Source organism: Leucopleurus acutus (assembly GCF_964270905.1).
Source record: "Leucopleurus acutus genome assembly, chromosome: 5".
Taxonomy (NCBI): domain Eukaryota; kingdom Metazoa; phylum Chordata; class Mammalia; order Artiodactyla; family Delphinidae; genus Leucopleurus; species Leucopleurus acutus.
The window spans coordinates 25,588,081-25,600,969 of record NC_139147.1 but is presented as its reverse complement, the minus strand read 5'-3'; the positions used below and the strand labels follow the sequence as shown (position 1 = coordinate 25,600,969).

The following is a 12,889-nucleotide window of genomic DNA, read 5'->3' as shown; positions in this document are numbered from 1 at the left end:
GTGAGGGAGGATGGAAAAGAAGGGGGAAGAGGGAAGGAAGGTCATCACTTACCACAAATTTTATTGTCTTCATCAGAGCCATCTGGACAGTTCAATTCTCCATCACAAAATAAATCAATTACTATACAATTTAGAGCATCAGCACACAGCCTTGAATCAGGTGGGCACTCTACTGAGACATGTCCTTTTAAAAAAAGATTGGATTTATAAGTTTCCTGCATAGTAGATTTAATTTCCAACTAATGAGATATGTACAATGTCTGGGTAGTTATCATGTATTTTTTGTCATTTAGGTAAGTATATGCTTACTTATAAGCATGTATTTCAATTTCCAAAAGAAATATTTATTTCATTTAATTAATTGATCATTTGTAAAAACTTAGAGTTTTAAATTCTGAAGAAATGATACATATTTCTTCATAGATGTCAAATATGATGTTTATTTTGTTGATTTTTAACCTTGACAAATCAGTACTACAGTTTGGACATTTAGTCACCAATATTTATACCTCCTAGGATTGTAATGTGTAATGTGGGACAATTTATTGGAATATGTATCACATCATCTGCAGTATCTAGTAGCCACTTCGTTTACTTATAAACTTATCATTTGAAAATATAGTGGCTGAAGTCAAGGTTTGCATCCTGCAGAGTAAAATTTGTCAAAGAAAGCTATTTTATAGTAAAATAAAACACTTAAAATTCCCAGCGCATTGAGCATGAGGAACCCAAAGGTTATTTCTGTTCAATATCTCCTCGCTTCTTGAATCAGAGGTTCTTAGGGGGAAAGGTGCAAACATGGCCCTGAAGGACTCCATGCCATACTCTGGCCATGATCTGATCAGTTTGTACCTCTCAGCCTGTCCTGTCCTTCCCCTTCTCCTCTTCCACATTTCTAGATATAGAGATGGACTGAGAAACACATTTTACTTCTAGAAATTGACTTGGAAATTTTAGGTGCAATTCTAAAAATATATTTGTATGCCCACTAGATAAACACATATGTTTTTATTTTTCTAAGCAATGTGAGAATTTGAATATTTTTTGTCTATGATTAGAATAACAATGACAGTTTAAAGTTTTTGGAAAATCTTTAAGCTCAATAACATTTTTTGTTATTGTTCTTAATCTTAAAACCAGCATTACACTGCCATCTGCTGGGTTTTAAACATATATTTGATTCTGAAATTTCTCCTTATACTCCAAGAAATTAATTGGAGAAAGAAAAGTGCTTCTGTCAATAAATCTGCTAAGGTAATACTTAATTAGGAACATTATGGACAGGGTTGCTGAGTATATATACAACTAAATTGGGCTTTTGTAATTGTCTGTAATTAACGTAGATATAACTCATTGGGAAATTCAAGGATCACCTAACATCTAAAATAGCAAAGGATAAAAACTAGAGCCATTCCAAAATGACAAAATACTCCCACTTAAGAGAATAATAATTGATAAAAATTGTATTGAATAAACACATATGCATATTATGAGATATATATGAGATACTCATCAAGAGAGTCCTTAATTGTTGAGTCCCTAATCCATGAAAGGCATAGTGTTGATAGTATTCCATAAATGCTTGATAAATAAATAAATGAGAAAAAAGGGCATTATTCTAGAAATTCTAAGTCTCATTTTAACAGTAGTTAATAGAATTCTAAGTGTTCTGCATCTATAAGAATAGATTTGGGGATATAACTAGGAAAATTATAATTTTGCCTGATCTAATGCTTCTCATGGGAACTTCACTTCCTGATGTTTCATATTTTGTCTGTTGCTTATTGAACTTTATAGAGTGAATTTCAAAACCACACTGGCAAGTGACACCCCTTGGGATCTTTTGATTTCATTAATGATCATTCATTCACTCTACAAGTGTTTATTTCTGCTTTGTGTCATGGATTTTTAAGGGATAGAGATAAAAGGATGAGTAAGGCAGAGACTATTCTCATGGAGCTTGGAGTTTAGTTGGAGACTGGTTCATTAACTAATAAATTTTTTAAATGATGTAGAAAAAAGTGATATCAGAACATCAAAGACTGGGCTACACAATGGATTATTTTCCTTCTGAGGCAGGGATTGAAAGCATCTTCACATAAACTAAATTTTGAAGGATGCTTAGAAATACACAAAGAAGAGAGGTATGTGAAATGTATACATAGTGATATGACAAGAGCATATTAATATATGCAGAACAGAGGACTCTATCTAGATGTTGGGATGTTAATTGAAGCTATGGCAGGAAGGGAGTTTAGTGCCAAATTCTGGGGGACTTTTTAAAAATCTTTTAACATATTAAAGTATTTTTCTATAAGCAATGGCATTGAAAGTGTTTACATATATATGTGATATGACCAGTCCATGTTCCATAAAGACAATTCCAGGACCAAGTGGAGAATCTCTTCAGAGCAGACCAATTGAGAAACTGTTTCAATGGTCAAGGTGAAAGTTGATGAAGGTTGGAACTCAACTCTTGCACTTGCAGAAGAGATGGGGTATATTCCAACTGCTATTTTATAAGTAGGATTGATGAGCTTTAGTGACCAGATGTGCCCCTGACCAGAGAGCGGTGGCTAAGGGGATGCTAAGGATGGTAAGTCCACTTTTGGAGTGGCCAGTTGAATTACCAATGGTCATTAGTCATGTTAGTGATTATAAGAGAAACAGCTGGTGGGATTAGAAAATGACTCTAGTTTGAAATATTTTGATTTGAAGGTGGAAATATTATATTATGTCAAGACTGTACTCTATCTCCAGATTCTGGTATATAAACACTCTTCAGCTGTCTTGGTCCATGAATAAAGAGAAGTTCCTCATATCAAAACCAACATGGGGGGGGAGACCTTCAAGATGGTGGAGGAGTAGGATATGAAGATCACCTTCCTCCCCACAAACACATCAGAAATACATCTACAATGGAACAGCTCCTTCAGAACACCTACTGAACGCCGGCAGAAGACCTCAGACCTCCCAAAAGGCAGGAAACTCCCCACGTACCTGGGTAGGGCAAAAGAAAAAAGAAAAAAACAGAGACAAAAGAATCGGGACAGGACCTGCACCAGTGGGAGGGAGCTGTGAAGGAGGAAAGGTTTCCACACACTAGGAAGCCCCTTTGCAGGCGGAGATGATGGGTGGGCAGGGTGGAAGCATCAGAGCCATTGAGGAGAGCACAGCAATAGGGGTGCAGAGGGCAAAGCGGAGAGATTCCCGCACAGAGGATCAGTGCCGACCGGCACTCACCAGCCCGAGAGGCTTGTCTGCTCACCCGCCGGGGTGGGCAGGGCTGGGAGCTGAGGCTCGGGCTTCGGAGGTCAGACCCCAGAGAGAGGACTGGGGTTGGCTGCGTGAACACAGCCAAAAGGGGTTAGTGCGCCACAGCTAGCCAGGAGGGAGTCCGGGAAAAGTCTGGACCTGCCGAAGAGACAAGAGACTTTTTCTTGCCTCTTTGTTTCCTGGTGCGTGAGGAGAGGGGATTGAGAGCGCCGCTTAAAGGAGCTCCAGAGATGGGCGCGAGCTGCGGCTATCAGAGCAGACCCCAGAGACGGGCAGGAGACGCTAAGGCTGCTGCTGCCGCTACCAAGAAGCCTGTGTGCGAGCACATGTCACTATCCCCACCTCCCCTCCCGGGAGCTTCTGCCGCCCGCCACTGCCAGTGTCCCGTGATCCAGGGACAACTTGCCCAAGAGAACACATCACACCGGCCTCTGCCTCCGCAGGCTTGACCTGCACTCCGTGCCCCTGCCTCCCCCCGGCCTGAGTGAGCCAGAGCCCCCAAATTAGCTGCTCCTTTAACCCCGTCCAGTCTAAGAGAAGAACAGACTCCCTCAGGTGACCTACACGCAGAGGGGTTCCAAATCCAAAGCTGAATCCCAGGAGTTGTGCGAACAAAGAAGAGAAAGGGAAATCTCTCCCAGCAGCCTCAGGAGCAGCGGATTAAATCTCCACAATCAACGTGAGGTACCCTGCATCTACGGAATACCTAAATAGACAATGAATCATCCCAAAATTGAGGCAGTGGACTTTGGGAGCAACTGTAGACTTAGGGTTTGCTTTCTGCATTTAATTGGTTTCTGGTTTTATGTTTATCTTAGGTTAGTATTTAGAGTTTATTATCATTGGTAGATTTGTTTATTGATTTGGTAGCTCTCTTCATATATATATATATATATATATATTTCTTTTTTCTCGTTTTGTGAGTGTGTATGTGTATGCTTCTTTGGGTGATTTTGTCTGTATAGCTTTGCTTGTACCATTTATCCTAGGGTTCTGTCTGTCCATATATTGTTGTGTTTTTAGTATAGTCTTTAATGCTTGTTATCATTAGTGGATTTGTTTTTTGGTTTGATTGCTCTCTTCTTTCTTTCTTTCCTTTATTTTTATTACCTTTAATTTTTTTATTTTTAACAATTTTTTTTATTTTAATAACTTTATTTTATTTTATTTTTTCTTTTTTTCTCCCTTTTCTTCTGAGCCGTGTGGCTGATAGGGTCTTGGTGCTCTGGCCAGGTGTCGGGCCAGTGCCTCTGAGGTGGGAGAGCCAAGTTCGGTACATTGGTCCATCAGAGACCTCCTGGTTCCACATAATATAAAATGGTGAAAGCTCTCCCAGAGATCTCCTGCTCAATGCTAAGACCCAGCTCCACTCAACGACCAGCAAGCTACAGTGCTGGACACCCTATGCCAAACAACTAGCAATACAGGAACACAATCACACGCATTAGCAGAGAGGCTGCCTAAAATCATAATAAGGTCACAGACACCACAAAACACATCACCAGACATGGCCCTGCCCACCAGAAGGACAAGATCCAGCCTCATCCACCAGAACACAGGTGCCAGTCCCCTCCACCAGGAAACCTACCCAACCCATTGAATCAACCTTAGCCACTGGGGCAGACACCAAAAACAACAGGAACTATGAACCTGCAGGCTACTAAAAGGAGACTGCAAGCACAGTAAGTTAAGCAAAATGAGAAGACAGAAAAACACACAGCAAATGAAGGGGCAAGGTAAAAACCCACCAGACCAAACAAATGAAGAGGAAATAGGCAGTCTACCTCAAAAACAACTCAGAGTAATGATAGTAAAGGTGATCCAAAATCGTGGAAATAGAATGGAGAAAATACAAGAAATGTTTAACAAAGACCTAGAAGAATTAAAGAGCAAACAAACAGTGATGAAAAACACAATAAATGAAATTTAAAATTCTCCAAAAGGAATCAATAGCAGAATAACTGAGGCAGAAGAACCGATAAGTGACCTGAAAGATAAAATCGTGGAAATAACTACAGCAGAACAGAATAAAGAAAAAAGAATGAAAAGAATTGAGGACAGTCTTAGAGACATCTGGGACAATATTAAATGCACCAACATTCAAATCATAGGGGTCTCAGAAGAGGAAGAAAAAAGAAAGGGACTGAGAAAATATTTGAAGAGATTATAGTTGAAAACTTCCCTAGTTTGGGAAAGGATATAGTCAATCAAGTCCAGGAAGTGCAGAGAGTCCTTTACAGGATAAATCCAAGGGGAAACATGCCAAGACACATATTAATCAAACTATCAAAAAGTAAATACAAAGAAAAAATATTAAAAGCAGCAAGTGAAAGACAAGAAATAACATATAAGGGAATCCCCATAAGGTTACAGCTGAACTTTCAGGAGAAACTCTGCAAGCCAGAAGGGAGTGGCAGGACATATTTAAAGTGATGAAAGAGAAAAACCTACAACCAAGATTACTCTACCCAGCAAAGATCTCATTCAGATTTGATGGAAAAATTAAAACCTTTACAGACAAGCAAAAGCTAAGAGAATTCAGCACCACCAAACCAGCTTTACAACAAATGCTAAAGGAACTTCTCTAGGCAGGAAACACAAGAGAAGGAAAAGACCTACAATAACAAACCCAAAACAATTAAGAAAATAGTAACAGGAACATACATATCGATAACTACCTTACATGTAAATGGATTAAGTGCTCCAACCAAAAGACATAGACTGGCTGAATGGATACAAAAACACGACCTGTATATATGCTCTCTACAAGACACCCACTTCAGACCTAGGGATGCATACAGACTGAAAGTGAGTGGGTGGAAAAAGATATTCCATGCAAATGGAAATCAAAAAAAGCTGGTGTAACAATTCTCATATCAGACAAAATAGGCTTTAAAATAAAGACTATTACAAGAGACCAAGAAAGAAACTACATAATGATCAAGATATCAATCTGAGAAGAAGATATAACAATTATAAATATTTATGCACTCAACATAGGAGCACCTCAATACATACGGGAAATGCTAACTACCATGAAAGGGGAAATCAACAGTAATACAATAATCATAGGGGACATTATTACCCCACTTTCACAAATAGATCATCCAAAATGAAAATAAATAAGGAAACACAAACTTAAGATGATAAATTAAACAAGATGGACTTAAATGATATTTATAGGATATTCCATCCAAAATAACATTATACAATTTCTTCTCAAGTGCTCATGGAACATTCTCCAGGTTAGATCATATCTTGGGTCACAAATCAAGCTTTGGTAGATTTAAGGAAATTGAAATTGTATCAAGTATCTTTTCCAACCACAACACTATGAGACAAGATATCAATTACAGGAAAACGTCTGCAAAAAATACTAACACATGGAGACTAAACAATACACTACTAAATAAACAAGAGATCACTGAAGAAGTCAAGGAGGAAATCAAAGAATACCTAGAAACAAATGACAATGAAAACATGATGACCCAAAACCTATGGAATGCAGCAAAACAGTTCTAAGAGGGAAGTTTATAGCAATACAATCCTACCTCAAGAAACAAGAAATATCTCAAAGAAACAACCTAACCTTACACCTAAAGCAATTAGAGAAAGAACAAAAAAAACCCCAAAGTTAGCAGAAGGAAAGAAATCATAAAGATCAGATGAGAAAGAAATGAAAAAGAAATGAAGGAAACAGTAGCAAAGATCAATAAAACTGAAAGCTGGTACTTTGAGAAGATAAACAAAATTGATAAACCATTAGCCAGACTCATCAAGAAAGAAAGGGAGAAGACTCAAATCAATAGAATTAAGAATGAAAAGGAGAAGTAACAACTGACACTGCAAAAATACAAAGGATCACGAAAGATTACTACAAGGAAGTATATGCCAATAAAATGGACAACCTGGAAGAAACGGACAAATTCTTAGAAAAGCACAACCTTCCAAGACTGAACCAGGAAGAAATAGAATATATAAACAGACCAATCACAAGCACTGAAATTGAGACTGTGATTAAAAATCTTCTAACAAACAAAAGCCCAGGACCAGATGGCTTCACAGGTGAATTCTATCAAATATTTAGAGAAGAGCTAACACCTATCCTTCTCGAACTCTTCCAAAATATAGCAGAGGGAGGAACACTCCCAAACTCATTCTACAAGGCCACCATCAACCTGATATCAAAACCAGATAAAGATGTCACAAAGAAAGAAAACTACAGGTCAATATCACTGATGAACATAGATGCAAAAATTCTCAACAAAATACTAGCAAACAGAATCCAACAGCATATTAAAAGGATCATACACCATGATCAGGTTGGGTTTATCCCAGGAATGCAAGGATTCTTCATTATATGCAAATCAATCAATGTGATAAACCAGATTAATAAACTGAAGGAGAAAAACCATACGATCATCTCTACAGATGTAGAAAACGCTTTCAACAAAATTCAACACCCATTTATGATAAAAACTCTCCAGAAAGTAGGCATGAAGGGAACTTACCTCAACATAATAAAGGCCATATATAACAAACCCACAGCCAACATTGTTTTCAATGGTGAAAAACTGAAAGCATTTCCACTAAGATCAGGAACAAGACAAGGTTACCACTCTCACCAATATTATTATAGTTTTGGAGGTTTTAGCCACAGAAATCAGAGAAGAAAAAGAAATAAAAGGAATCCAAATCAGAAAAGAAGAAGTGAAACTGTCACTGCTTGCAGATGACATGATGCTATACATAGAGAATCCTCAAGATGCTACCAGAAAACTACTAGAGCTAATCAATGAATTTGGTAAAGTCGCAGGATACAAGATGAATTCACAGAAATCTCTTGCATTCCTGTACACTAATGATGAAAAATCTGAAAGAGAAATTAAGGAAGCACTCCCATTTACCATTGCAACAAAAAGAATAAAATAACTAGAAATAAACCTACCTAAAGAGACAAAAGACCTGTGTGCAGAAAAATAGAAGACACTGATGAAAAAAGTTAAAGATGACACAAACAGATGGAGAGATATACCATGTTCTTGGATTGGAAGAATCAACTTTGTGAAAATGACTCTACTACCCAAAGCAATCTACAGATTCAATGCAATCACTATCAAACTACCAATGCCATTTTCCACAGAACTAGAACAAAAAAAATTTCACAATTTGTATGGAAACACAAAAGACCATGAATAGCCAAAGCAATCTTGAGAAAGGAAACCCAAGCTGGAAGAATCAGGCTACTGGACTTCAGACTATACTACAAAGCTACAGTAATCAAGACAATATGGTACTGGCACAAAAACAGAAATATAGATCAATGGAACAGGATAGAAAACCCAGAGATAAACCCACGCACATATAGTCACCTTATCTTTGATAAAGGAGGCAAGAATATACAATGGAGAAAAGACAGCCTCTTCAATAAGTGATGCTGGGAAAACTGGACAGGTACACATAAAAGAATGAAATTAGAACACTCCCTAACACCGTACACAAAAATAAACTCAAAATGGATTAAAGACCTAAATGTAAGGCCAGACACTATCAAACTCTTAGAGGAAATCATAGGCAGAACATTCTATGATATAAATCACAGCAAGAACCTTTTTGACCCCCTCCTAGAGAAATGGAAATAAAAATAAACAAATGGGACCTAATGAAACTTAAAAGCATTTGCACAGCAAAGGAAACCATAAACAAGCTGAAAAGACAACCCTCAGAATGGGAGAAAATATTTGCAATTGAAGCAACTGACAGAGGATTAATCTCCAAAATTTACAAGCAGCTCATGCAACTCAATGTCCAAAAAACAAACAACCCCGTCCAAAAATGGGCAGACAACCTAAATAAACATTTCTCCGAAGAAGATATATAGTTTGCCAGCAAACACATGAAAGGATGCTCAACATCACTAATCATTAGAGAAATGCAAATCAAAACTACAATGAGGTATCACCTCACAGCAGTCAGAATGGCTATAATCAAAAAGTCTACAAACAATAAATGCTGGAGAGGGTGTGATGAGATGGGGACCCTCTTGCACTTTTGGTGGGAGTGTAAATTGTTACAGCCACTGTGGAGAACAGCATGGAGTTTCCTTTAAAAACTAAAAATAGAACTGTCATACGACCCAGCAATCTCACTCTTGGGCATATACCCTGAGAAAACCATAGTTCAAAAGAGTCAAGTACCACAATGTTCATTGCAGCTCTATTCACAATAGCCAGGACATGGAAGCAACCTGAATGTCCATCGACAGATGAATGGATAAAGAAGATGTGGCACAAAAAAAAAAAAAAAAAGAAGATGTGGCACATATATATAATGGAATATTACTCAGCCATAAAAGGAAATGAAATTGAGTTCTTTGTAGTGAGGTCGATGGACTAAGAATCTGTCATACAGAGTGAAGAAATTCAAAAAGAGAAAAACAAATACTGTATGCTAACACATGTATATGCAATCTAAAAAATAATGATAATAATGGTACTGAAGAACATAGGGGCAGGACAGGAATAAAGACGCAGATGTAGAGAATGGACTTGAGGATACTGGGAAGAGGAAAGGGTAAGCTGGGACAAAGTAAGAGAGTGGCATGAACATATATACACTACCAAACATAAAATAGATAGCTAGTGGGAATCAGCCGCATAGCACAGGGAGATCAGCTCGGTGCTTTGTGACCACCTAGGGGGGTGGGATAGGGAGGGTGGGAGGGAGACACAAGAGGGAGGAGTTATGGGTATATATGTATACATATATCTGATTCACTTTGTTATACAGCAGAAACTAACACAACATTGTAAGGCAATTATACTCCAATAAAAATGTTAAAAAATAAATACCAATATGGAAAATATGAATATTGTTTTACTATATAAAGGAAGTGTGTTTGGGGATTTTATCAGATTTTATTTTTACCTAGTCTGCTGTCTCTGTCTCATCTCCTTTTGTACACATATATGATTTCAATTCCCCACAAAACCATTGGTTAACACATTAACTATTACAGAAATTATCCAGATGCCAGTGTTTTTAAATGACCTTCCATTCTTAAAACTAGAGTCCTTTGATTTGTGTACTACTTAGTTTACCATTTCATTCCTTAATTTTTGCTCTAGTATTTCTTCTTTTCTAGGAAATCTGTACTGTACTTCTCAAGAGGGAATTTTTAGCAAAGGAGTTAAGAAATTCTATTTAAGGAAATGTGCACAAAGAGAATAATAATTGGTTCTGTTTATTAAAAGCTGTTCAAATTGTCTGAATATTAGTTGCTGTTTTCTTGAGTGGGAAAAAGATTGGCATATTTTTATATCTATATGGTATTTTATCTTCTGGATATTAATTTTTTGGCAAATTATGAAAACCCACCAGTAAATTAGTATTATTTGGAATTCTGCAAATGGAAGGTTTTAAGTAACTGTTTATATTTGTATTATGAAGGAGTCAGTACACACTGAAATGTTATTACTTCAGAGTGATTCACAGTCACATCAATGTCCAGTGATTTGGGGTGAGGAATCTCTTGTGCCTACTTTGTGCAGACTCTGTGCTGAGCATTGTGGAGGATAAAAAGACTGAAATCCATTATTTGTTTTCTTCCAAACCAGTTATAAGAAGTATTACACACAAGACAGTAATTTGAAAATCATATTTTGGAAATCTTTGATTTTTATTTTCTCTGTTACTTAAATAGGGGTAACAACGCTTGGTGGCCAAAGATGAGACAAATTAAACCCAATTCCTGGTAATTGTCTCCTTTAATAGCTTACTTAGTAATGGAATCAGAACCTGAATCCATGAATGCCTGCCTTGAGAGACCAAGTTCATTTCATTGTACTGTATTAGAAAAAGAGATATCACCTTACAGAAATTCTCATCTACTTTAAAAGAACAAATTTAATCTATTTAGTAAGACTATGACTGGTCAATTCAAATGAAATTATAGTGGAAAGATACTTTAATTCTGTTATCATGTACATAGGAATGTCTTAAATTAGAGGAGAGTGCTTAGCAATATATGTATAATTTTTTCCCAAATGCAGAGAAAAAAAATACTTAAAGTCAAAATACATTTGGTGTTGGTTACAGTGCCTGTGTCTTTGTCCTGGGGCAATTAATTCATTTGAGGAGTATAATTCTGCCTTAGCTTCTCTTGACCCAACTTTATGTTCTTCACCAAATCAGCCAGTTCCTTTTCTTCAGTCCCCAAACCCCTCCACATAATGGAATTGTGGCAAATTGCATGTTGTTGGAGATTGAGAAAGCCCATGATAATGAAACTTTTGTTTTTTTCTCAATCATTGCCTACACGGTAAGCAACAAAAGACTAGAACAAGCTGTATTCTAGAAACCCTTCAAGCATATGAACAATTGCCCAAAAGAGCCCCTCTCAGGCACACTGTAGCAGCCAGAAATCAATCGGTATAATTCAACCTTAGTTCCCATCTCTCCCTTTACTCTTCCAAATGGGTTAGTAAAACTTTACAGTAATTGGCAACAAAGACAGTTGAGCAATAGAACATAATCTTCATGGACTTTGTACCAACTATCATATAAAAATTCTCTGCGGCATAATTTATAATATTACTAACGCTCAGGTATATGATGCATGCATTTGCTGATTTTTCTCACACTCTGTCTTCCAGGCATATAAAAAATGAGAATAAAGTTAACATCCCTGAAAGGCATATTCATAATAAATTATTGCTTGGAAACTGCGGTTTTCAAGTTTAATTGTCTCTTTCCCTTCTATAGATTTATAGTATCTTGACATATGAGAGGAATGAATGGGAAGGATGACTGGGGACTCATGGATCCAGTAAAAGAGGGAATGTGATATTTTGCCACCTGCTCACCTTATTATAATTTTGTGAGGATTGAGTAAAGTAATTTAGTACAGTCTCTAATAACAGGAAAGCTTTGGATATGGAGTTTCTTTGGTCAAATAAATGATCAGATTAAAATGAGCATTACTGAATATAGTAATCTTGTCTTAACCTTAGTTTAGTTTTTGAAAAATGTTTTTAAAAAAGTATCCAGCTGCTTTTTTTTTTTGATCTAAGTCTGAAGGGGGAAAGGAGAAAGGATCTAACATGTGTCCCTCTTTATGCCAGTCATTAATTTGTATTTGCATTATTTCTCTTCTTCACAACCACTCTAAGATATATATTTAAATCTTTGTCTTTCAGATAATAAATACAAAGTTCAAGAAGACTAGGTAGCTTATCAAAAGTGATGTGTACAGTAATTGGTGGAAATGGTTATGGTGGATTCACCCACACACTTTCAATGTTTGAAAATTGTATGTTACTTTTTGGTCTTCATTTTGATTATCAAATGCTTACATAAAGAGTGAAAGATAGGACTAAATATGTACTGATCCCATTCCTATAGTTTACATGTAGGAAAGGAGATTTCTATTCCACTCCCTAGGAGAGAAAAGTAAGGGTTGAGTATTACCCTCATGCTCTCTGTTCCCCATTCTCCATCTCCTTTGACCAGAAGAAACTGGGCTGTTAGCCAACTTTTGATACTGGCCAATATGTCACAAGACCTTTGGCCTGTGAGATATTTTGGTCCATAAGACATTTGGTTCATTCCAAAA

At 36.9% G+C, this 12,889-nt stretch overlaps 1 protein-coding gene across 3 annotated transcripts in view; it reads right to left on the bottom strand.

Moving 5' to 3' along the window:
* Window positions 1-12,889, bottom strand: part of TMPRSS15 (transmembrane serine protease 15) — a gene marked incomplete at both ends in the record, with an annotated part of 138,186 nt that overhangs the window by 109,349 nt on the left and 15,948 nt on the right. For 2 of the 3 annotated variants that reach the window (XM_082839000.1, XM_082839001.1), the window contains one exon: window positions 53-184. In XM_082839000.1, the coding sequence (XP_082695126.1) occupies window positions 53-184 (132 nt within the window). Of the gene's footprint in view, window positions 1-52; window positions 216-12,889 lie in introns of all 3 variants that reach the window. The other variant, XM_082838999.1, reaches the window with a different exon arrangement.